The following is a 25,896-nucleotide window of genomic DNA, read 5'->3' on the forward strand; positions in this document are numbered from 1 at the left end:
AGAATAGCAGGTGGTTGTGAGTGACACTCTTATTTTTTGGTTGATTATACTAACTTATTGTATCATTATTAACATCACAATCAATTTGTAGCATGACCAAATGTATGATTGTTGTAATAATCATAAGAATAGTACATCTGAGCTCCTGTGAAAACCAAAGTGTGGCGCTTGAACCTCCAGCGCTGCGCGAGCGGCCTCTGAAACTCGGGTCCAAATCTCGCGATACGATTTGAATTTCTCAGCTAGAACGAGAGCAGTAAACAACAGAGGGAGCTCTGTAGAGCTGTTGTCGTTGAAACGGACCGGATAGGTGGGACCGGAGACCGAGGCAAACACGGGATTCACGGCACTGCACCGGGGCCACCGAGGAACCAGCCGGAACCCGCTTTCGGACGGCAGAACGGTTCCTTTCGTCTGCGGGACCGGAGCCACCAGAAGGAGACGGTACGTTCTCCTCGGTTCAAAGCTAACCCTGCTAGCCAGCGGCTAACGCGTTACCGTCCGTTTGCTGGTAAGGCACGCGGAGGAACCGCAGGACGGGTCCGCTGGCTCCGAGCGGCAGTCTGGGGGACTATTGTCCCGCCCGGACACGTGAAACCAGCTGGTGGCCGTGCGTGAGGTGACGTAAGCTGACATTAAACACCACGAACTCTCGGTATCTAGCTCCCCCTGCTACCACCGACGCTGCTGAGACGGCGGAGAGGAGGGACGCGTCCGCAAGCTGTGATTACTCCTCAAGTTAAACCTCGGCAGCGGAACCTAGACCGGGATCCGGTAGACCGGGATCCGGTAGACCTGACACGTCCCGAGTGTAGCTCTCTGGCGAGAAGCTGCTGGGTGGGTTAGATGTCACAGCCTTTGGTGGAATAACTTTACCTGCCAAGATAAAGATGGAGACCACCACTCCGTTACGGTGGTTTTCTTGAGAAGCGCACACAGTGTAAATATGGATCAGCAGCTATGAAGTCGTGAAGACTATACATGTCACTTGCAGTAAACCATATGAATCGGAAAGGGATGTTTTAGGCAGGATAAGAACGACCCTGGTGCTTGAATCACCCGTGTCATGCTGCATCTGATAGCTCGGACTTGGATATGTGTATGAAGCTGCTGCTCTTTAATCAACCCTTCCCCAAATCTAGAAGTGAAGGTAGTGGAAGTGTTGACTGTCCAGCGGAGGGGAAAACTCCAGCTGCCACCCAGCGAGGCTGCTCCCAGGAACCAGACTGAGCACAGTCCAGTTACTGTAGTCCACTCTGCATTCGCCCCGTCATTGTTGTGAATTATGCAGCCACACGCTGCCATCCTCTGGGTGGGTTCTCTTCATCCTCTGGGTGGGTTCTCTTCATCCTCTGGGTGGGTTCTCTTCATCCTCTGGGTTCTCTTCATCCTCTGGGTTCTCTTCATCCTCTGGGTTCTCTTTATCCTCTGGGTGGGTTCTCTTCGTCCTCTGGGTTCGCTTCATCCTCTGGGTGGGTTCTCTTCATCCTCTGGGTTCTCTTTATTCCCCTTTGGTGGGTTCTCTTCATCCTCTGGGTTCTCTTTATTCCCCTTTGGTGGGTTCTCTTCATCCTCTGGGTTCTCTTCATCCTCTGGGTTCTCTTCATCCTCTGGGTGGGTTCCCTTCATCCTCTGGGTTTCCTTCACCCTCTGGGTTTCCTTCACCCTCTGGGTTCTCTTCATCCTCTGGGTTCTCTTCATCCTCTGGGTTCTCTTCATCCTCTGGGTTCTCTTCATCCTCTGGGTTCCCTTCATCCTCTGGGTTCCCTTCATCCTCTGGGTTTCCTTCATCCTCTGGGTTCTCTTCATCCTCTGGGTTCTCTTCATCCTCTGGGCTCTCTTCATCCTCTGGGCTCTCTTCATCCTCTGGGTGGGTTCTCTTCATCCTCTGGGTTTCCTTCATCCTCTGGGTTTCCTTCATCCTCTGGGTTCTCTTCATCCTCTGGGTTCCCTTCATCCTCTGGGTTCTCTTCATCCTCTGGGTTCTCTTCATCCTCTGGGTTCCCTTCATCCTCTGGGTTCTCTTCATCCTCTGGGTTCTCTTCATCATCTGGGTTCTCTTCATTGTGGGAACCTTAGCTCAATCCATGTTCTGTTTGGCCACATTGAGAACAAACTGAGCCTGAATGACATCAACACAGTACAACTCTCTCATATTTACTTTGGTCAAGTTGAGCCATTCTCTACCATAGAAATACAGTTTACACATGTTAAGTGTTGGGCCTGTATAACTATGTTGTCATAATGATATTCCAATATTGCAAAACAACATTAATGAGAATAGTTGATTAAAACTGTTGTAACCACTACTGTTGTAATTGCAAAATGCATTAAGTTATAAAACCCATTGCTATCATGCAAATAAATGAACTGAGAAACATTTTACATTTAATTTATTATTTCATAGTTTGTTGCCCACAGTGTTGCAACTCATTAGTAATATATTTGCAGAATGAATTGCCCCAAACGGAGCTCAACACAAACTTCTTGAAGTGGTTGGCAACCGGCCCTCAGCTTTTGGTCACCTATGTGTTTTCAGTAATCAGGACACAATGCAGTTAAACATCAGCCGCTGATGGGAACGGGACATGAAAGAAGCTTTCAAACAGCAGCTGAACAAACTCTTTGTAGTTTGTGTTTTGTCAGTTTGATTAGTCAAACTATTCAAGCATCGCCATTGTCTCTTAAAGGTGCTTTCCGCACACAAGTTGACGCACGTCCAGCGTCTTCTGCTGCTCGTCTGACTAACGGCAACATATTAACACACATTACAACAAGTTTTCTCTCTGTTTGCTGTCCCTGTTGGTTTGTTTCAAAGTGGTTTCCACTGATGGCAAGCAAAGGTCACAATTGTTTCTCAAAATGGTTGCCAATGGCAAACTGGCATCAGTCACGGTTGAGCCTTGCCAAAAATATACTTAGTTGCATACAGCAACAACTGGGTCCACAGGAGCGGGTCGTCCTTCAATCTGAGGACCGGTGGCCCGATCCCCTGCTTCACGAGTCCACTTCAATGTGTTCTTGGGCAAGACAAGTGTATGGATGGGTTGGATCAGGGTACAAACATATAATTGACCTTACTATCAGTCAGCCCTACAATTGTCTAAGAAAGACTCTGCACCACACTGATGAGGCCACATTTGTTGTGTGTCCTATGTGTGCTGCGCATCCCTCCAGAGGAGTTAGTATTTGGGTGCGAGAGGCCTCCCATGGCTTAGCAGCATGTTGTGCAGACCTGTGTGTTCTTCCAGAGAAAGGTCACGAGCCCAGCGGGGCGGCATGGCCTGTGCTCTGTCAGGGCCGTGGTAAACACAGCTGCAAGGCGAGCTGGTGGTGGCCGGTCACGTCGGGCTGCTGCCGGTGATCATGACTTGCATTTATGCATGAATGACCAGGCACCCACCTCATTGTGCTCCACCGCATGCATACATTGCTGATGCATTGAAGCAGGGTGGCAGTTTGAGTGGAACGGACATTCATTTGTTTTCCGTGTTCATTTGACGAGTACAAAAACTTAATGGAGATGGATGACTAGCTCGTTAGCTTGTGCTTCTCCTGAGCAGAGAGTGAGGCTGAGGGGCCGTTGGACCCACAGACTGTAAATAAGAATTGGACGTAGTCCTCATGACAACACCAATTGGTTTGTGGACCGCTGTTATGAAGCCTTGACTTTTTTCACCGTCGCCATTTTGGAATGCGGCCGTCGTCGTCTTGTCTTTTTTGCATCCGATAAACGGTCGTCAACATATGTGGAATGCGAAGGAGTGCCGTAGAGACGCCATGTGACCTGTCAATCACCTTGTAGCCCCGCCCTAAAGCGTCCCCTGCTTTTTGGTCTGTATAGAAGAAGACTTGAAACTAGAGATTGAGACAAACTCATGTTTACAATGTTTACTGAGGGAATACATCAAGAGAGTAGATTTATATAGACTTCTATACAACCAGAGGAGTCGCTCCCTGGTGGCCAGGAGAGAGAATTCAGCTTTAACACGTGAAGCATAGACTTCTATACAACCAGAGGAGTCGCCCCCTGGTGGTCAGGAGAGAGAATGCAGCTTTAACACATGAAGCATAGACTTCTATACAACCAGAGGAGTCGCCCCCTGGTGGTCAGGAGAGAGTATTTAGGTTTATGTTCTTTCCTACGCTGTGAGAAGAGTGTGGGTTAGTCAATGAGTCAATTTTAGGATGCAGCTGGTAGATTCAGTTGCCTTCAACTGTAGTTCTATCACATTTTTAATCATCTTGAACTAAAACCCATCTGAACAATAAAGAAAAAAGCTACTAATGTGAGGCTAGACTATAAGCATATCCAGAAGCAATGCAATATTGCTGATATTTAAATTTGGCAATTGATTATCTGAGTTATGGAGCTGATTCATCAAGTGACGTCAAAATTCAGAAGGAAAATGGTTCAAAAGTGAAAAGGAAGAAAATCCACATTGAAAAACACTGAAGTGGGCTTAATGGGAGGAGGCGGGCTTAATGTCTGACCAGGGGAAATGTATCGCACCCTCCCAGTTTCCCGATCCATTCCTTTCTAGTTCACACCCTCTCCCCTCACTTTTAGCTCTCTCAGCTGAGCTGAAATGCCAGGATGCTTACCTCATTTCCTCCCCACTTGAGTGAAGTGTGGGTGGGTGGGGGGACTGTACTGGCTTTGTTGGGGTTGGAAACTTTTTTGCCGTTCTTCTCCCCATCGGCCAGCCTTGCCTCTCTTTGTACGCGGCACAATGCCTCCCCTGTTCACGCTGCTGTTGTGCTTCTTATTTGCACGGCTTTCAATCCTTTGCGTCTCGTAGGGTCAGATTCAAAACACAACGCAGGACAAACATGCTTTCACTTCTCCTCTGTTTGAACCACCGTAAACCGGTCAGTGAAACCCTTCGCTTAGATGCAACCACCGACCACATGCCTCACCGGTTTTCAGCTGGTTCCACGCTCCGGGTAAACCGGACGGCTGCTGTCTGACTTTCATCCACATCGGCCTGCCAGCAGGTTTGGCTGTGTCCGTCATGGTGCAGTGGGAAACCTCACTGATGCAGCGACTGTCCCAGCCCCCGAGAATCCCAGGAATGTGCACCGAGGCAGCATTACACAGGAGACAGACGGGCCAGGAATGCAGTCGGACTGATACCCACTGGCTGAATACACTGGCTCAGCTGCTGCATTTTCATCACTGCTCCCATTTGTCTGCGTACCTGTCTGGTTCCCAGCCGGCCATCACTGTTGTCCCCTTGTCTCTGGACCTCTCCACGTACTGGTCTCTCTTTAGTCCTGTTGTGTCTCTGCTCGGCCCTCGTGGAGCTTTCACCTCCTGTCTGTTGGTGGGTTCAACACATGTTGTTCCAGCTTACAGCTAACTCATGAGTTTCTACTGGTTTACACTTGCGCTTCACTGTTTTTCATTGACAAAAGTTGGGGATAGTACCGGTTACTTTGAGGTTCCAAGCTAGCTGAGCCGAACTAAAAGGTTGAGTTGAAACTCTGCTGACTGGTTAGGGACATCCTGCAAAAACCCAACATTTTGAAATAGCCAAGCTACCATCCACAGTCAAGCATTTTTTTAATACACTGGCCTACTGACTATACAGACAATCCTCTGTTTGGTTTCCAAAGAAAAGGATCCAGCGAGAGGGAACCCGTTGTTGTTGTGTGACTGTGTCAGGTTTAAGATCATGTCTGCAGTGGAAAACAAAATGACTAAAAGTACCTTTGTACTAGAAGCAGGTTGAGCCGTACAGTTGAAATGCGCCACTGTTAGAAGAGAATCAATTATCAGCTGAGTGGAATACGGCGTTCAATCCACGGTGGTCGTCTCCGTGTGGTCGGACGACGTGGTGATGATTTCCAGAGGAAGAGACCAGGCTTGGATATGGAGAGGTTTGCCCTTTGTAATTACCTTTTCCTTCAGTCGGCCTGACCGGGCTTATGTTTAACCAGAGAGTCAACAATGGTTGGGAAATAATTCAGTGGGAACTTTAAAATGTCTGAACTCATTGTTTGGTTAGTTGGTTTGTTTTATGTGTACGAGAAAGATGTTTCTTTATGTTGAAGGGACCACTTCACTCTTTCTAACTGTTTTACACTACAAACTCCTATTGATCTCTGTAGTTTCTCACTTAAAGTACATGCACACATATCCAAACTATGAGGACAGGTTCAAATGGACTTCACGCGATATGGTCTGAACTGGGTCGGGTGAGTAGGTTTTAATTCTCCCCACTACTTCGGCCAAACGCATGAAACATCTGTTTTTCATTGATGGTGTCACTGTCATGACTAGCATCAACATAATGAAAAAGTTTCCATTTCTCAAATGGCAATATGCCAGGCACAGTTTATCCTGCTGTTGCATCACAGACATCAACATATTAAACCTTTGGAAATGAAATGCATTTCTTATGTTCTACGATAAAGTCTGATCAACGTGTTGGACCACACCAAAAGTAGCTTGAGCCTAAATCCTTTTTGCATTTGACCATATGTTGAATATCTTCCCATATTCATATTGGTAAATAGAAAAATATCTATTCCAGGGTACAAAGCGTAAATTCTTGTGAAAGGGAAATCTGCGTCATTGCATTTCAGAGTGTTGGTGGAGCTCAGCTTGTGTTCAGAGCCAGTCGGGCTCTGCAGGCTGCTGCAGCCGGTCAGCTGAGGTCGGCTCTGGATCTGTTCTGTCTGGAATGCCCCATGAACTCCGACCCCGAGGAAAAGCTCCGGCTCTCTTTCCGTCTCTCACTTCCTGGTGCTTGTGCATGCACACAGACATTGTCTTTTTCCCGGTATTCTTTGAACTTGCCATATCGCCGCTGCACGCAGAATATATTGCTGATTTGGTGTGGCTTGGAGCTCAAGTGAAAGGCCGGAGCGAGACAACCCACCTGCGGTTTCCTGGGGGGAGCTACCTGTATTTTTAATTCAATTTCAGTTTTATAGGCCTTTGTGACCTGTTGCCGTTTGTCAAAGTGTTTGTTCAGTGATGGTAGTGTGACGTATCCATGTTTTGAAATGTTCGTGTTTTAAAATGAATGGGCTATTGTTGGCAAAAGGCTCCCTAAGTCCCCATTTCATCTGTTGTTGACGCAGGAAAACAACTCTACAAGCTTGCTACAAGGAAGCGTATACTGATGCATTTCTTGGTGTTTTTCTCCCACCATACCAAACTTGACCCGGGCCTTGACCCCTAAACCCAACATCACTATTGCTTAAATCTGTGGAAACACGCCAATTCAAAATGACCTCCCTCTGGATGTTATCGCCTCTTTTTAGCAGAAGTGTTTATAAAGTATGTTATTTTATCCCTATCGCACAGCGCCAATACACAGTCTCTCATTTAAGAGGGCGGGGGAAAGTGGAGTTATCGAGAGTGCTCTATTTTCTCTCCTTTTGTCTTGTTCACTTTTCTCCTTTCGACATGTCACTTGATCGAGGAGGGGAAATGCACTGAGTGGAAAGCTGCCAAGCAGCAATATGTCCTGGGGGAGCTAACAATTCCTCACAGTTTCCATTTGCTTCTCCCTCCGTCCGTATTCATGTCTACAAATAGTTTTTTTTCTGTCTTACTCGCTCTCATTTTGTCTTGTTTATCCTGAACTTGCCTTTTCCTTCATATCTCGTCCACCCCCCCCTTCTGCCTCTCTTAGCTCAGGTTATAGCCTCACTGAGAAAAGCCTTTACTGCTGACTCAGCTGTTTTGTGAGTGGGACCCGGCCAGGGCCTTCAGATGAGACGGCCTCGCCCAGTCTACCTGCATCATCAGTCCTCTCTACGCACGGCTCTCTGCTCGGCAGCGATAACACACCGTGGCTGATTTAGATGCGTCTGTGGCCCTGTGACGGACACGAAGGTCATGACGAAGCACCTGACCTGCATTCGTCTCTTCATGGATGAGTGCAAACCATTAGCCTTTCACTCTCTTGTTTACTCCACACTGTAATATCCTGCAATGCCAGCGGTGCTGGTGGACCAACGCTCAACATCATGATGCATGAAGCTGAACTGGATATCTGGAATGATCTTTTGCTGCTTTCCTGACCCTTTTATTGTTTCCTTTCTGCAAAAATATCAACAACTTGACAAACTCGGACTGGACTGTGTTGAATGTTAAACGTCTGTTCTTTAAAGCCCACTGTATCAGGCACCATGTGCGCCACAGGTTCACAAATGTGCTCTAGTGTGTTTACAACACATCGGCACAGTAAGGCCAATGCCCTTTTCTATTCCAAGGGTTTCATCTGGAACACACCCAAGGTTCCCATAAGGCTCCTAAAGAGCCGATGTGGTGCAGTGCAATCCACAATAATGGTTCACTATCACAGTTTTTGGAGGGTGTTGGCTGGAAGGACATTTTAACACCCATGATTTCAACAATCCTTGGGTTCTTAGTGGAATCCTCTGTACAGAAGCATCTGGTTCCAGGTTGACCCTCAGCCCTTCAGGAAGAACCCTGCTGGATCTGGGGAACCTTCTAAAAAGGAAAGCCTATGAGAAAGTGTGGGGGCGGCGACTTTGGTTGTATAGAAGTCTATGCTTCATGTGTTAAAGCTGCATTCTCTCTCCTGACCACCAGGGGGCGACTCCTCTGGTTGTATAGAAGTTTATGCTTCATGTGTTAATGCTGCATTCTCTCTCCTGACAACCAGGGGGCGACTCCTCTGGTTGTATAGAAGTCTATGCTTCATGTGTTAAAGCTGCATTCTCTCTCCTGACCACCAGGGGGCGACTCCTCTGGTTGTATAGAAGTCTATGATTCATGTGTTAAAGCTGCATTCTCTCTGCTGACCACCAGGGGGCGACTCCTCTGGTTGTATAGAAGTCTGTGCTTTGTGTTGAAGCTGCACTCTCTCCTGACCACCAGGGGGCGACTCCTCTGGTTGTATAGAAGTCTGTGCTTTGTGTTGAAGCTGCATTCTCTCTCCTGACCACCAGGGGGCGACTCCTCTGGTTGTATAGAAGTCTATGCTTCATGTGTTGAAGCTGCATTCTCTCTCCTGACCACCAGGGGGCGACTCCTCTGGTTGTATAGAAGTCTATGCTTCATGTGTTGAAGCTGCATTCTCTCTCCTGACCACCAGGGGGCGACTCCTCTGGTTGTATAGAAGTCTATATAAGTGACTCTACTTCTCTCTTGATGTATTCCCTCAGTAAACATTGTAAACATTAGTTTATGTCTCAATCTCTAGTTTCTAGTCTTCTTCTATACAGCCTGATGTTCATTTAGTACATTATGGTCTGTTAGAGTCAAACAGACCATAATAATAGGACGCTTTAGGGCGGGGCTACGAGGTGATTGACAGCTCTCTGCTACATTCATACACAGGGTCTTTACTAAACTGGGTTCAGCTGTAGAGGTGCTGCGCTCGGTGCTCTTCCTGATCTTTTTGGTTTGACTGAGGTGGTTTTACGGCCTCTGTGCTTATGAAGCATGCACATTTCCAGAAGGCGTGAGGGAGCATGCTCTGCAGGCCCCGGCTTGTGTGGTAGATGACGGGTGTGTGTACCTTGGCACCGCTCTGTGTGCGTTTCCAACCACAGGGCGGTTCTTAGCCGAGGAGTAACCAAAGACACCGGTAAACACACAGTCGGGCACGGACACCCGGTGAGCGAGCTGGATCTCTCAGCAGCAGCGCTCTCACTTAACATAACAGCCATTAGTTCTCCACCTCGTCTGCAGGAACACACGGCACCGATGTAGAACCACAGAGAGGCTGGGTCTGTGGGGGAGAACACAGAGTTTAACCTGGTCAACACCTCACAATGTTACACGCGCTTGTTTGTCCTGGTGTCGATGATCTGGACTCTAAAACACGGTCACACAGGTGTCTCATGGTTTGTCCAGGTTGTTGCCTCTGAGGCCGAGCCGCACTTGAAGGCTGAGGGAGGTCGAGGTTGTCGCGCTCATCGTTGTCCAGATCACTGCTCGAATGCGCCATCGTCTTCTTTTTCTGCATACAGGTTAAGCCCACTACCTCAAAAATCCTGAATCGTTTATGAAATTAAGGAAAGTAACCCAACATTATTCATTCAATCAACGTTAACTATTGTGAGTAGGTCATGCTCGTTGGAGTCCTGAGCTTCGGTGTACAGCACATGGTTTTCATTACTTATTGGCTAGCATGGATTTCATCTGAAACGATTATAAATAATCGCCTCTCTCCTTCAGATACCTTTCTCGGCGCAATTTTCAAGAAGCGGGCCGCTAAAGAGACCAAAATACTTCGATGGTATATTTTAATTAACGATTTCCAAGCCCGGCTTTTATTCTCTCTACAAAAGTCCATCTGATCTGTCGCAATCCCGCATGCAACGAGTAGACAATAGTGTCTTAGAAAGCCTGATCAATTAAAACATTTAAATTAAAAAAGGCAAGATTCCCGACGGCTCGGCTGGTCATCGTTCTTTAAGAGTTGACTTCACAAATGAGGAAGTGGTGATGCAGCCAGTTGTGTTTGTTGTACAACTGAAGAACAACGTGCAGCTGGACACGATGTGTGCACGAGTAACGAGTCAACGCTGCAAAGCGTCATCGTCCTCACTTCCAACACTGGTCTGCAGCTTCTTTGGCCTCTGCAGCTGTGCACCGTTAAAGTTCACGTCTCCCTCTTCTGTTGCTCATGGCTCCTCTCGAAGGTGTGAAATTCACAAGTGGTCGAGCCTCTCCAGTGAGATACGGCCCAGAAGCCATCTGCCATTATCATTTTGTGTTTGAGTGTCTCGTCGCTCGAACATGATTTCAAATGCGTTTTGTGTTTTGTCATACAGGAAATTGTGAAATCGAACCAGCGCAGCTCTTTCAAAATTCAGATTGCAAGATCACATCTTCGAAGGAGATCTTTGAGGAACATAATCCTCTCGGTCGTTTTGAGCCCTGTTTTTAATTATTTAATGTTATATTTGCTTCTAACCGTGCTCTGGCCCTGTAGAGCTAAATTACATATTTACAATAGTTTGTTTGACCTTCCTCCTGACATCATTTTGCCGTGTTGTCAGCTGATTCATTTCGGGCTGTGACATTCATGTCCCTTGAATGTCCTCATGTCACCTGGCGTTTTGCCGTGCTGCATGGCCGTCTGCAGTGCTGCTGCGCCAGGTTCACAGAGGCAAAGTGCCGCCCGGCCGTGCACTCTCACACGTCGTAGGACGGTCTGGGCCCGGGCATGTCGCGGTGGATCTCACAGACCAATGCCGCCCAGGGCTGTCAACCTTTGGTCCTCTCAGCTCAGCCCTGTGGCCGACACACTCTGCCAGGTTGACTTAGCAGAATGCAGGAACACTGCACTGCTTTATTGCATAAGCATTGCAGCATCGGTAAGGGGCGGTAGGCCAGAGGTGTAGACGTGTAAAAAAATAAATTTAAAAAAATGCAGGAACTGCAAAACGCTGCCGGCTGAAACACTGGGTGTTTTTACAACTTCAGCTGGACAGGATTGTGTTGCTTTTTGGAACATCAGCAGTACTTGCCTCCTCTTCAACTCGCGCTGCGGCCGACGAACTGACGCGCCGAGCAACAGACTGACGCGTGACACTGCGACGCGCTGCAGATCAAGGATGACCCATCGTGTGTTTGTTTGTACGTTTCTGGTCGCCTGCTGTCTCCCCACATTCCCTGTTGTCTATTGTGTTAGGTTGACTTCAATGGAAGCTTGCTGCAGTCTCATTCTCACTGTTTATTGTAAATTGATTATGAACATGTATACATTAAAATCTCCCTTCTCTTTTGCTCTCTAGGTTCTGTTGCGTCAGTTTCACCGTAGGTGACCCCCCCACCCCTCCGCCAAAATCCGGCTGTTAGATGTGACCACGAGGTTGATCAGGAGAAGCCACCATGTCTTAAGTGCAGACGGGCCCTCGGGGGCCCTGTCCCCCTTCCCGGGACAGCCCGCTCCCTCCCCCATCCACCACCTCACCCCCTCCCCCATCCCGCTCCCGGACCTCCCCGCTCATGCAAGGGACCGGCTCCCCGGCCCCGGCTCCCCGCTGGCGCGCCCCTCCCCTCCCTCCCTGGAGATGAGCCTGCAGAAGCACCGGCAGCTGCGCGGCAGCGGCGGGGTGATGGGCTCTGACCGGGACCTGCAGTCCACCGCGTCCTCCATCTCCCTGCCGTCTGTGAAGAAGGCCCCGAAGAAGAGGCGCCTCTCCCTGGCCTCGCTGTTCAGACGGCGAGGTCGGGAGTCCAAGTCCGCGCGCCAGCGGTCCAGAGAGCTGCAGCACCCGGGGCCCCTGGGGCTGGGAGGGGTGGACGGCATCGCCAGCATCGAGAGCATCCACTCTGAGATGTGCAACGACAAGAACTCTGCCTTCCTCTCTGCGGCCGGAGCCGCCGCCCCCGCCGCCGCCCCCGCCGCCTCCACCTCATCTGCCTCAGGGTCTTCCTCCTCCACCTGCGGGGTGGGGGCAGAGGTGCTGGAGTGCCCGCTGTGCCTTCTGCGCCACTGCAGGGAGAGCTTCCCGGACATCATGACCTGCCACCACCGCTCCTGCATCGACTGCCTGCGCCAGTACCTGCGCATCGAGATCTCGGAGTCGCGCGTCAACATCAGCTGCCCCGAGTGCTCGGAGCGCTTCAACCCGCACGACATCCGCATGATCCTGGGGGACCGGGCGCTCATGGAGAAGTACGAGGAGTTCATGCTGAGGAGGTGGCTCGTGACCGATCCCGACTGCCGCTGGTGCCCCGCGCCGGACTGCGGGTAAGAAGTGCACTTAAATACACGAACGCATGCGCTCTGATGCAGCTCGCTCTGATGCAGCTCGCTCTGATGCAGCTCGCTCTGATGCAGCTCGCTCTGATGCTGTCACAGGAGCTGTGACAAGCTCCAGGTGGTCAGAGACCAGAGAGAGTTTGTTAAGGATGTGACATAAAGTATGTGGCCTCGCAAATTAAAGACATTCAGCCAAAGAAATCCTGTCCATTTCAAGATTTCCCCCTAAATCTAGTCATAGTCACAAAGAGAGAGTGACTTTATTCTCTGCTTGGATAGAAGTTACTCCACCAAATCTTATTAATGATTCTAGCACCTCTTTCAAATAATAAGAATCTATATAATTGATGGGGGATGTATTAAGGAGTCTCACAGCCAGAGGAAAGAAGTTTTGAAGTCAGGTGGGCAGCGGATGCTTCTTTTCTCTCCAGACGGCCGCAGGTGAACAGGAAGTGGCTCTTGTGGGCCTTCAAACAGCCGTCAGCTCTCCTCAGGTGCTTAGTAGACGCTACGATGGGGCTCTGGGTGTGTTCATGACCCGCTGTGGAGCCCTCCTGTCCTGGGCCATACTCATAAGAAGAAGAAAAAATAAAGAAAGGGATTTAGTGTTTAAGTTTGTTACCATATGGTTGTAAAAAATAACTTTCCCAGAGTGAATATAAGATGAAAAGTTCCATCAACAATAGAAGATGGGGACAGAGGATATGCAGAGAGGGGGAAACGCATATTACACAAAGTTCTGCCTTTTCGTTCAGTGTGAGGACATCCCATAATAATGTGTCTGCATTGTGTAATCAAGCCACACAAAGTCCAGACTTTTCTAGCCTGCCCGGTGGCCAAAAATGACATTTGAGCGTTCCCTCTGAGCGCAGCGGTTCGACCCATCAGAACATGCATTTCCTCTCAGTTTGTCCTGTCGGCAGCTCACGCTCACACACCCCGTCTCTATTTTTACCTGTCGTCGCTTTGACAACAACCGGCCGAGTGGTGAAGTTGAAATTTGAATCCTTATTATTTTAAACGCGGCCCGTGGCGTGCGCTCGCTCCTGTTGTGTCTGTCATACTGACAAACCCCCAAACTGGGATCCAGTGGTGCCGGACCGCTGTGCCGTCTGATCCCGTCCTGAGTGACGGCTCGTCGCTCCTCTTCAGCTGTCAGCGCGACCTTGTCGAGGCCCCGCAGGGTCAAGCGGAGGCTGCCACGCGCTGACAGATGAAATCAGCATCGTACCTTGACGGAGTTGTGTTGAGCGGGCATCTGTCAAGTACGAGCTCTCCAGAAGTCACAGCAGTGAAGCCTCGTTCATCCTCCCTGTGCACCTCTGAACGTTTGCAACCCTCGTAGCTCTCGTGCCGGTCACAAGCCGGTCACTGAAGAAAGCTGATTTAATGTCTGGGGATCCAACAAAGAAAGCCTATTCGCTTATGAAGGCTTTAGAAATGAGAGTAAACACTCAACCTTTGTTTCTCTATGAAGCATCTAATCTTTGACTTGTCTCTGTGCAGAGCCTGTCTAAAAACAATGAGGTAGGCCATGAATATACCTCATTGGATGCTCAAGCAGACCACACACACACACACACACACACACACACACACACACACACACACACACACACACACACACACACACACACACACACACACACACACACACACACACACACACACACACACACACACACACGAAGAAAGAGTAATTGTCATTGTGTAAGTGCAGTCACACAATATATTTTTGAGGGTTGAAAAGAGATAAAAGGTTAGCGGCGTAAAAGATTAGTTTCCCCGCTGTGCTTGTTGGTCCTCTGTACTGGTCAGGTCCCTTTCTACTGGTCAGGTCCTCTGTACTGGTCAGGTCCTCTGTACTGGTCAGGTCCTCTGTACTGGTCAGGTCCTCTGTACTGGTCAGGTCCTCTGTACTGGTCAGGTCTAGTTAGTCACTATTAACTTTATTTTCCTGAGAAATTTTTAAGCTAACAGCTAGCGCTGCGGAGGTTCAGAAATTTAGAATTTTTGCTTATAAACCAAATTTTACGATCGATATATATTTATTGATTTATTTATTAATTACTGGGACCACTGCCCTCTTAAAGACCCACCTAGCATGTTAGCCATGAAGCTACGTGTCACCGGCAGGAGGAAGCCGCCTGGCGATTCTCTACGGTAGAAAGTATTAATATTATATTGGCGTCCTGGCCTTCGCTCGTCCGCCTCTTTTCCTCTGTGGGGCTCTGACACCGAGCAAACGGTGGTTGACCTTCATTTGGCGTTGTGGCTGACCGGTGTACAGGTTTCTGTGGTGTGTCTGCTGTAGTTGCCATCGGTTCCCTGATGAGATGAGAGGGATCTCTGTCTGAATCCAGCTGTGCACACCGCCGTCGTCCTGTGACGAGTCCTTCTTTGTGTCCACATGAGTCAGAATCTCTGTGGTCAGAGAATAGATATGATCTTTGTTCTTTTAACTCCGTTGTTCACCATCTCTGCAGCTTTCTTGTGCTCTGTCATTTCCTCTGGTTTGTTTCTCTTTCCTGCAACACACAGGCTTTGGCCAATACCACGCAGTTATTTGTGTGCATCGTAACCATTGCCCTCCTGGAGTCGATAGCTTCAGTCTTTCTGTGATTTGGCCTACATAATCGGCTGCACCTTGAACACGCTGCACCCTGGACGAGGTGCAGCCTGGACGAGGTGCAGCCTGGACGAGGTGCAGCCTGGACGAGGTGCAGCCTGGACGAGGTGCAGCCTGGACGAGGTGCAGCCTGGACGAGGTGCAGCCTGGACAAGGTGCAGCCTGGACAAGGTGCAGCCTGTACAGGGATCAGAGGGTCTGGGCCCGGGCCCACCCGTCCTGCCAGTCAAGCGAATCCTCGGCAAACACGGGCCTCTGTTGTTGCACTTACTGTTGTTGGTATGATGCATATCGGGGGCTTTTGAAGTAGTTGTACAGAAAGAGATCTGGTGTGTTGTTGTTGTTGTTGTTGTTGACGCAGCACCACAGCCGTCGTTCCCTGACTTCTGCCCGGTCTCCTGCAGAAGATCTTCTGCAGCACCGAGCCCGCGTGGCGTTTAGTCTGGTGGTTTACCGACGGCGATTTAAAAAACAAACTTACACGTCTCTGCTATTCCTCACCGTCTGTCTGCATTCTAGACTCAATCCCTCAGCGGAGTAAACCGATCCCTGGTGGAGGAAGTCTCCCAGACGCTGTGATTGAAACCTGACCACATATGGGGGCGGCGGGGGTCTCCATTCAGGCACACGGCGTACTACGTCGCGCTCCAGGGTTTCCCTCAGGACGGAGGCGAGCCAGCATTTTGCAGCTGTCATCTTTAAGCAGACGGACTTTTCTTATTTTTGGAATCGTCCCTCCGTCAGCGCGAGCTGCTCTCCTGTCACACGTTGCATCACGCCTCTGCCTGGTGTTCACCGTGTCTTGTAAATCCACAACTGCAGAAGACGCCGCTGCTGAAAGCACCAGGCAGACTGACTTTACTCCAGACCTTTCTTAACACAATAAAACTGACACTTCAAACAAGATCACACTCATGGTGTGTTAATTTACCGGCTGCTGGTCCGGACCGCAGTGTCACGGTAAACATGCAGCCTTCGCTGTGCAGAATAGCAAAGCTGCCCTTTAGCTTCCAAGTGTTTTCTCCAGTATTTTTTTAGTATTTTCTTTAGCTCACAGAGGCGTCTCTGCACTGCTCTCACACGCCGTATGAAGCCAACAGCGTTCGTTCAGACTGGTGACGTCGTTGCTGAGGCGGAGCTCCGGCCGTCTGGTCACATAGACTGTAAACATGGGTCAAGATATATTACAACACAATTACCTGATTTACATTCACACAAAGCATCAGTGTTCATGTGAGGAGTGCAGATGATCCAGCTGCACTGCTGATGAGAAGAGGGAGGCGGAGTCCAGTTTGCCATTTTAGCAACGCACTAATAAACCAGTATAAGAAGATTAAACTGGTGACCGCAGCACCATTAGCATCAAGTGTTACCAAATGTATGTTTACGTTTACTTGTAGCTAACACTTTGGCTACTGTCATTTGCACCTCTATTGTTTTGTTCCTGCGACCTCGGTGCTTATAGATAAACCTCCTGCTCCCCCATCAATGTGCCGTGTTTTATCGTGGACTCCTGCCAGGTAACGCCCGTTAGCCTCCCACCAGGTACGATAACGCCCGTTAGCCTCCCACCAGGTACGATAACGCCCGTTAGCCTCCCACCAGGTACGATAACGCCCGTTAGCCTCCCACCAGGTACGATAACGCCCGTTAGCCTCCCACCAGGTACGATAACGCCCGTTAGCCTCCCACCAGGTACGATAACGCCCGTTTGCCTCCCACTCGGTACGATAACGCCCGTTAGCCTCCCACCAGGTACAATAACGCCTGTTAGCCTCCCACTAGGTACGATAACGCCCGTTAGCCTCCCACCAGGTACGATAACGCCCGTTTGCCTCCCACTAGATACGATAACGCCCGTTAGCCTCCCACTAGGTACGATAACGCCCGTTAGCCTCCCACCAGGTACAATAACGCCTGTTTGCCTCCCACCAGGTACGATAACGCCCGTTTGCCTCCCACCAGGTACGATAACGCCCGTTAGCCTCCCACTAGGTACGATAACGCCCGTTAGCCTCCCACTAGGTACGATAACGCCCGTTTGCCTCCCACCAGGTACGATAACGCCCGTTTGCCTCCCACTAGGTACGATAACGCCCATTTGCCTCCCACTAGGTACGATAACGCCCATTTGCCTCCCACTAGGTACGATAACGCCCGTTTGCCTCCCACCAGGTACAATAACGCCCGTTTGCCTCCCACCAGGTACGATAACGCCCGTTTGCCTCCCACCAGGTACGATAACGCCCGTTTGCCTCCCACCAGGTACGATAACGCCCGTTAGCCTCCCACTAGGTACGATAACGCCCGTTTGCCTCCCACCAGGTACAATAACGCCCGTTTGCCTCCCACCAGGTACGATAACGCCCGTTTGCCTCCCACCAGGTACGATAACGCCCGTTTGCCTCCCACTAGGTACGATAACGCCCATTTGCCTCCCACTAGGTACGATAACGCCCGTTAGCCTCCCACCAGGTACAATAACGCCCGTTTTGTCTCCCACCAGGTACGCCGTGATTGCTTTCGGGTGCGCCAGCTGTCCCAAGATCACGTGCGGCAGGGAGGGCTGCGGCACAGAGTTCTGTTACCACTGCAAGCAGCTGTGGCACCCCAACCAGACGTGTGACGCGGCGCGGCAGCAGAGGGCCCAGAGCCTGCGCCTGAGGACGGTGCGCTCGTCCTCCCTCAGCTACAGCCAGGAGAGCGGCACTGCAGGTCGGTCACGCCACGCATGTTTGTGTCAAAGCTTCTGTTGAGCAGAGATTACACCCGGGTCATTGGATCAGGTGGAGCGGCGTAGGAGACGGATTGGCAGAATAGGGCAGAACCATCAATAAGAAGTGACCTCATTGGTTGGTGGACGGCCACTTTAGAGACTCAAGACACCAATGAAGCATGTATTATAGTAATATTTGGAATGAGATGTGACGTAGAGATGCCGTATATGGTGTTGACCTGTCAATCACCTGGTAGCCCCGCCCTAAAGCGTCCCCTTATTATGGTCTGTTTGACTCTAGCAGACCATAATGTACTAAATGAACATCATGCTGTATAGAAGAAGACTAGAAACTAGAGATTGAGAAATAAACTCATGTTTACAATGTTTACTGAGGGAATACATCAAGAGAGAAGTAGAGTCACTTATATAGACTTCTATACAACCAGAGGAGTCGCCCCCTGGTGGTCAGGAGAGAGAATGCAGCTTTAACACATGAAGCATAGACTTCTATACAACCAGAGGAGTCGCCCCCTGGTGTTCAGGAGAGAGAATGCAGCTTTAACACATGCAGCATAGACTTCTATACAACCAGAGGAGTCGCCCCCTTATGGTCAGGAGAGAGAATGCAGCTTTACCACATGAAGCATAGACTTCTATACAACCAGAGGAGTCGCCCCCTGGTGGTCAGGAGAGAGAATGCAGCTTTAACACATGAATCAGACTTCTATACAACCAGAGGAGTCGTCCCTTGGTGGTCAGGAGAGAGAATGCAGCTTTAACACATGCAGCATAGACTTCTATGCAACCAGAGGAGTCGCCCCCTTGTGGTCAGGAGAGAGAATGCAGCTTTAACACATGCAGCATAGACTTCTATACAACCAGAGGAGTCGCCCCCTGGTGGTCAGGAGAGAGAATGCAGCTTTAACACATGCAGCATAGACTTCTATACAACCAGAGGAGTCGCCCCCTGGTGGTCAGGAGAGAGAATGCAGCTTTAACACATGCAGCATAGACTTCTATACAACCAGAGGAGTCGCCCCCTGGTGGTCAGGAGAGAGAATGCAGCTTTAACACATGCAGCATAGACTTCTATACAACCAGAGGAGTCGCCCCCTGGTGGTCAGGAGAGAGAATGCAGCTTTAACACATGCAGCATAGACTTCTATACAACCAGAGGAGTCGCCCCCTGGTGGTCAGGAGAGAGAATGCAGCTTTAACACACGCAGCATAGACTCAACACTGACAGCTCTTTCCCTCTCAGCTGACGACATCAAGCCGTGTCCGCGCTGCGCCGCCTACATCATCAAGATGAACGACGGCAGCTGCAACCACATGACCTGCGCCGTCTGCGGCTGCGAGTTCTGCTGGCTCTGCATGAAGGAGATCTCGGACCTGCACTACCTGAGGTCAGTTGGTCCAGGCGCGTGCACGGACTCATGCACAGATTTTGCTGTTGTGAAAATGTGTCACTTTTATTCAAAGACATTTTGAAACCTATACAGCAAGTGTTGTTGTTCTCGCTCTGAATCCATGAATGCAGTTGTTTATGAAGCTGTTGTTTAACTCGGACTGAAAGAGCTGTTGCTGTGACTGACTGAAGCTCCGCCTCCATGGTTTCCTCTCATCTCTCCCCCTGTGCCTCTCTCAGTCCGTCCGGCTGTACTTTCTGGGGGAAGAAGCCGTGGAGCAGGAAAAAGAAGATTCTGTGGCAGCTGGGGACTCTGGTGGGCGCCCCCGTCGGCATCGCTCTCATCGCGGGCATCGCCATCCCCGCCATGATCATCGGCATCCCAGTCTACGTGGGGAGGAAGGTGAGGCTCGCCTGAAGCATTCTGGGACATCGCTCTGTTTCCTGCTCGGAGGGTTTTGCTCCCTGATCAACAAACATTCTGCATCAATCAGTCACTAAAGGGTTATAAAAGCCAGGACCTATAGCGCCATGTACTTTGGATTCTGTGTGTGTGTGTGTGTGTGTGTGTGTGTCATTACAATGAAATGAAAGTGTTCAGCCTCTCCAGAATTCCCCCTCCTGAACCTGCCAAGAAGCCCGCTGAGCCAACAAGCGCTTCCTTCCCCTCGACTCAACCCGGCTGCACTCACAGGGTCACATGTGGAACATCTGAGTCCACATGCGGCCGGATGGATGTCGCTTGGCTCTTGATTTTTATGAATCTTTTAAAATCTGCATGCTGGTGAAGTGCAGGGTGTCGTGTTGCAGCAGCTGTGCTGAGTCACCGCTCAGTGACGTCTGCAGCAGATGCTACGCTAACAGGAGACAAGCTGGTCCGAGCTGGAACGCAGCTCTACAGTCATATCACTTACACGTGACACTGTACATTTTGGGGGTTTCTCCATCTCTCTGCCAGTTTTTTCATCGCTCCCCTCTTCCTCTCCCTCAGATCCACAACCGCTACGAGGGCAAAGACATCTCCACCCACAAGAGGAACCTGGTGATCGCTGGAGGAGTGAGCCTGTCCGTCATCGTGTCTCCAGTGGTGGCAGCGGTCACTGTCGGTCAGTCTGTTCTGCTCCTGCTACCAGTGCTACTGCTACTAGTGCTGGTGCTACTACTGCTAGTGCTACTAGTGCTAGTGCTCCTGCTACCAGTGCTACTGCTACTACTACTAGTGCTCCTGCTACTGCTACTAGTGCTACTATTACCAGTGCCACTACTACTAGTGCCACTGCTACTAGTGCCACTGCTACTAGTGCTACTAATACTAGTGCTACTGCTCCCAGTGCTACTGCTACTAGTGCTACTGCTAGTAGTGCTACTAGTGCTCCTGCTACTAGTGCTACTACTACTAGTGCTATTACTGCTACTACTACGAGTGCTACTGCTACTAGTGCTACTGCTGCTAGTGCTATTACTGCTACTACTACGAGTGCTACTGCTACTAGTGCTACTGCTGCTAGTGCTACCAGTGCTACTAGTGCCGCTGCTACTAGTGCCACTGCTACTAGTGCCACTGCTACCGGTGCCACTGCTACCAGTGCTACTAGTGCTACTGCTAGTAGTGCTACTGCTAGTAGTACTACTAGTGCTACTGCTACTAGTGCTACTGCTGCTAGTGCTATTACTGCTACTACTACGAGTGCTACTGCTACTAGTGCTACTGCTGCTAGTGCTACCAGTGCTACTGGTGCTGCTGCTACTAGTGCCACTGCTACTAGTGCTACTGGTACTAGTGCTACTGCTACCAGTGCTACTACTAGTGCTACTGCTACTAGTCCTACTAGTGCTACTACAACTAGTGCTATTACTGCTACTACGAGTGCTACTGCTACGAGTGCTACTGCTACGAGTGCTACTGCTACTAGTGCTACTAGTGCTACTACTGCTAGTGCTACTGCTGCTAGTGCTACTGCTACCAGTGCTACTGCTACCAGTGCTACTAGTGCTCCTGCTACTAGTGCTACTACTACTAGTGCTATTACTGCTACTACTACGAGTGCTACTGCTACTAGTGCTACTGCTGCTAGTGCTATTACTGCTACTACTACTAGTGCTACTGCTGCTAGTGCTACCAGTGCTACTAGTGCCGCTGCTACTAGTGCCACTGCTACTAGTGCCACTGCTACCGGTGCCACTGCTACCAGTGCTACTAGTGCTACTGCTAGTAGTGCTACTGCTAGTAGTACTACTAGTGCTACTGCTACTAGTGCTACTGCTGCTAGTGCTATTACTGCTACTACTACGAGTGCTACTGCTACTAGTGCTACTGCTGCTAGTGCTACCAGTGCTACTGGTGCTGCTGCTACTAGTGCCACTGCTACTAGTGCTACTGGTACTAGTGCTACTGGTACCAGTGCTACTACTAGTGCTACTGCTACTAGTCCTACTAGTGCTACTACAACTAGTGCTATTACTGCTACTACGAGTGCTACTGCTACGAGTGCTACTGCTACGAGTGCTACTGCTACTAGTGCTACTAGTGCTACTACTGCTAGTGCTACTGCTGCTAGTGCTACTGCTACTAGTGCTACTGCTACCAGTGCTACTTGTGCTACTGCTACTAGTGCTACTGCTACCAGTGCTACTAGTGCTGCTGCTACTAGTGCTACTGCTACCAGTGCTACTAGTGCTACTACTGCTAGTGCTACTGCTACTACTGATAGTGCTACTTCTACTAGTGCTACTAATACTTGTACTACTACTTCTACTACTACTACTACTGTTTCTCAGTCTTTTAGTTTCCTGCTCATGAAGGTTGCTCCAGCAGAATGACCTCGAGGTATCAGAGGCCTCAGAGATAAGAGCTGGTTGAGTCTCCAGAGCTACGTTCTTATCTCCTTCAGCATTAAGTACACTGGACCTTTGCTTTCTGAAGGGAAAGGAGATAAAGACGTCCCACAATTCTTTGCGGCGTTTGGAGCGATGCACCGTTCAGCAGCGTCTGCAGACGCTGGTTTACTTGTTCAGAGTGTGATTCTATTTCCTGTGTCATAAGGAGAAAGAGTGTGAGAGCAGTTCTCTGGTCCTCATCTTTCCTTCACTTCATGTTTTCCATCACCGTTGGTAAAACACAGCGGTCGTCCTGTTTCGTGCCTCTTGGTTCCCGGCGCTCACGCGTCGCGGCGTCTCTGTGGTGTCTCCGCCCCCCTCAGGCATCGGCGTTCCCATCATGCTGGCCTACGTGTACGGCGTGGTGCCCATCTCGCTGTGCCGGAGCGGCGGCTGCGGCGTCTCAGCCGGGAACGGAAAAGGCGTCCGCATCGAATTCGACGACGAGAACGAGATGAACGTCGGCAGCGGAGCGGCCGCCACTGGTGAGCTCCGCCGAGGCAGCACGCAGGAGAATGTACTGATCCCAGAGCAGATTTGATCTGTGGCTGGTTTCACAGATGTCACGTGTTCTTTCACACTTCCTCTTCTAGATGAATGTCCTCTTTGTGCCACTTCTGTGAAACCAAAACTCTTCTTGGAACAAAACCTCCTTGTTGAAATTTTGCACATTTCATTTCCATCAGAACGTTTTTAATCTAGATGCCGCGCTGCTTTGGGTCCCTGCGAGGGCTGAATGTTCTGATGGGTTCAACTGTCCTCTTGACCTTTTGTGTAGACACTACGTCGGTGGCCGACACCAGGAACAACCCCAGCATCGGGGAAGGCAGCGTGGGGGGGCTGACGGGCAGCCTGAGCGCCAGCGGCAGCCACATGGACCGCCTGGGCGCCATCAGGGACAACCTGAGCGAGACGGCGTCCACCACGGCGCTGGCCGGGGCCAGCATCACCGGCAGCCTCTCCGGCAGCGCCATGGTCAACTACTTGAACAGGTACCGACGCAGAAGGCGTGGTAAGTTGGGTGAAGGTTTGGACTTCGCGCTCTAAACACCCTCCCTCCCCCCGCCAGGCTGGAGGTGCAGGCCGACGTGCAGAAGGAGCGCTGCAGTCTGAGCGGAGAGTCTGGCACCGTCAGCCTGGGCGCCATCAGCGACAACGCCAGCACCAAAGCAATGGCTGGATCCATTCTTAACGCCTACATGCCCCTCGACAGGTGAGATATAAGCGGGAACGTCACGGGAACACTGAGGCATCGCGTTACTTTCATTTCTAATAGATTGAAGTGACGCTACCAGTGTTTGTGGCGTCTCGGTCTCATGCGTCCCTCTCTCCCTCCAGAGACGGCGGCAGTATGGAGGTCCAGGTGGACATCGAATCCAAACCCGGCAAGCTGCGGCACCACAGCGGCAGCAGCAGCGTGGAGGAGCGCTGCGGCTGGACCTGCCCCTCCGGCGGCTGCGCCGCCGCCGAAGGCCGAGGCGCGCCGGCCAAGTGGGCCAAGGAGGCGTCCTGCTCGTCCTCCTGCGGCTCGGGGGGCAAGAAGAGCAAAGGCAAGCTGCGCAAGAAGGGCGGCGGCACCAAGATCAACGAGACGCGCGAGGACATGGACGCCCAGCTGCTGGAGCAGCGCAGCACCAACTCCTCCGAGTTCGACTCGCCGTCGCTCAGCGGCAGCCTGCCGTCCGTGGCCGACTCCCACTCCAGCCACTTCTCCGAGTTCAGCTGCTCCGACCTGGAGAGCATGAAGACGTCCTGCAGCCACGGCTCCGGCGGCGGCGGCGGCGACTACCACACGCGCTTCGCCACGGTCAGCCCGCTGCCCGAGGTGGAGAACGACCGCCTGGAGACCTGCCCCGCCTCCTCGGCCTCCGCGCAGGGCCCCGCCCCCCACTCCCCGACCTCCACCTCCTCCTCTCTAGGCCACGCCCCGGAGCTCGCCCCGCTCTGCTTCATCACGGCGGAAAACGTCAACCTGGTTTGCCCCGCCGAGTCGGACTCTCACTGCAACGCCAGAGAGCTGCTGAAGGAAAGCAACAACAACCAGCAGCAGCAGCAGCACCCGCCACACCCCACCCAGCAGCACCCCACCCAGCCCCAGCAGCACCCCACCCACACCCAGCAGCCTCCGCCCAAGAACTCCTGCATACAGACGGACATCTGAGTCTCAAGACCTTAAGCGCTGCACAGACGATGGTTTTAATAAACATCTTTTCCGCCACTGAACTAACGATCACAGCTTTCAGTTTAACCTCCTTTCTTCCCAGAGTGCAACAGAGGTCCAGAGGGCTCATGGGAAATATTAACAGGCAGCGTGTAAGAAGCATTAAGGTGGTGAGCGCTGGTGTTTCTCCCCGGTGCGTTACCTTTTCCTTCTCTCCTGACGGTTCACTCGTCGTACGGAGTCGAGCCGCCGGTGCATCTGTGGCCGCGCCGACGAAACCACTGTGCCGCTTGTTTTTGTTTGTTTTCGGGGTGCAGCACCATGCGGGAATCTTAATGTGACGGCTTTCCAGAAGTGAACTCCAAACAGGGTCCAGGCATTATGATTCCTTCGTTCCTTCCTTTTTTTATTATTATTATTATTATTTCTTCCTTCCCAACTTTAGTAACAGAGGAACCTTTGTGTTCTGCTCTGTAATTATTATCACTAGTCTTTTCCCCGTATATATATATATTGGGTTGAAACGAGGCGTCGCCGCCACACCTCCAGCTGGTTAACCGCGTTCCCTCTCAACCAGGAGGGATGTTTGTTCAGCCGCCGTCAGCTGTGTGTGTTTTAGCGCCGCGACGACGCGGGGAGGCGTGCAACGATGAGTTTTAGGAGAGCGGTCTCTGGAAGGCCACGGGTTTCAAAGATAATGCTGAAAGTCATTATATTAAGAAATTAACCAATGGGTTGGTTCAATTCTGTGAAATTGTATAAAAGAACAATGTTTTTGTCCTGTTCAAAGGTGATTTATTCAGGCTGATGGCCTCGCCTCACCGAGTAAGAGAGAGCTTTGATATCTTTCTTTGTTAACTCATGGTGCCTTCAAGAAGCTGTTTGTGTTCTGTCTCCCTCTCTCTCTCCACTGTGTCTTCAACACTCATTATAGGTTGCAGAAAGTCTCGTCTGTGACACACACACACACACACACACACACACACACACACACACACACACACACACACACACACACACACACACACACACACACACACACACACACACACACACACACACACACACACACACACACACACACACACACACACACACACACACGGTAAATGAAGACTTTTCAACGGCCTACCAAAGACAGCACTCAGGCTCTTGTTAAATCTTATACCTTTGCATCGTCTCCTGTCGACACCGTGCGGCTCGCTCTCCTGCGCCCGGTGGGGGGCGAGCGAGGACCGCGGCGACAGACGCTCAGACGTCTGTTTTTCTACACGCGCCACAAACGCTACGCAAATAACCCGAGGCCTCCGACGGGCCGCTGCACTGTTACCTGTTTGTTCTAACATCCGTGTTCTGCGATGCACAAAGTGTCAGTAGGATCCGCGTGCTGGTTCT

The 25,896-nt window shown here is 50.7% G+C and overlaps 1 protein-coding gene across 1 annotated transcript; it reads left to right on the forward strand.

Annotated features, from left to right (window-relative positions):
• The first annotated feature begins 261 nt into the window (after nt 1–261).
• On the forward strand, nt 262–25,497 carry LOC137781332 (E3 ubiquitin-protein ligase RNF19A-like). The gene is made up of 10 exons (XM_068570033.1): nt 262–444; nt 11,734–12,695; nt 17,843–18,051; nt 19,317–19,461; nt 19,704–19,866; nt 20,455–20,569; nt 22,664–22,825; nt 23,119–23,332; nt 23,410–23,553; nt 23,679–25,497. The coding sequence occupies exons 2-10, from the start codon at nt 12,013–12,015 to the stop codon at nt 24,499–24,501; spliced, it is 2,658 nt and encodes an 885-aa protein (XP_068426134.1). The 5' UTR covers nt 262–444; nt 11,734–12,012; the 3' UTR covers nt 24,502–25,497.
• The last annotated feature ends 399 nt before the right edge of the window (nt 25,498–25,896 follow it).

The sequence above is a fragment of the Clinocottus analis genome, unplaced genomic scaffold (assembly GCF_023055335.1).
Source record: "Clinocottus analis isolate CAN_PGR_092001 unplaced genomic scaffold, fCliAna1.0.p SCAF_9, whole genome shotgun sequence".
In the NCBI taxonomy this organism is placed as follows: Eukaryota; Metazoa; Chordata; class Actinopteri; order Perciformes; family Cottidae; genus Clinocottus; species Clinocottus analis.

Excerpts from the sequence above, each read along its gene's own strand:
- LOC137781332 (XM_068570033.1), top strand. The coding sequence starts at position 12,013 with ATGAGCCTGCAGAAGCACCGGCAGCTGCGCGGCAGCGGCGGGGTGATG. Across the intron at positions 19,462-19,703 it reads TCGGACCTGCACTACCTGAG|TCCGTCCGGCTGTACTTTCT; the intron begins GTCAGTTGGTCC and ends TGCCTCTCTCAG. Across the intron at positions 22,826-23,118 it reads CAGCGGAGCGGCCGCCACTG|ACACTACGTCGGTGGCCGAC; the intron begins GTGAGCTCCGCC and ends CCTTTTGTGTAG.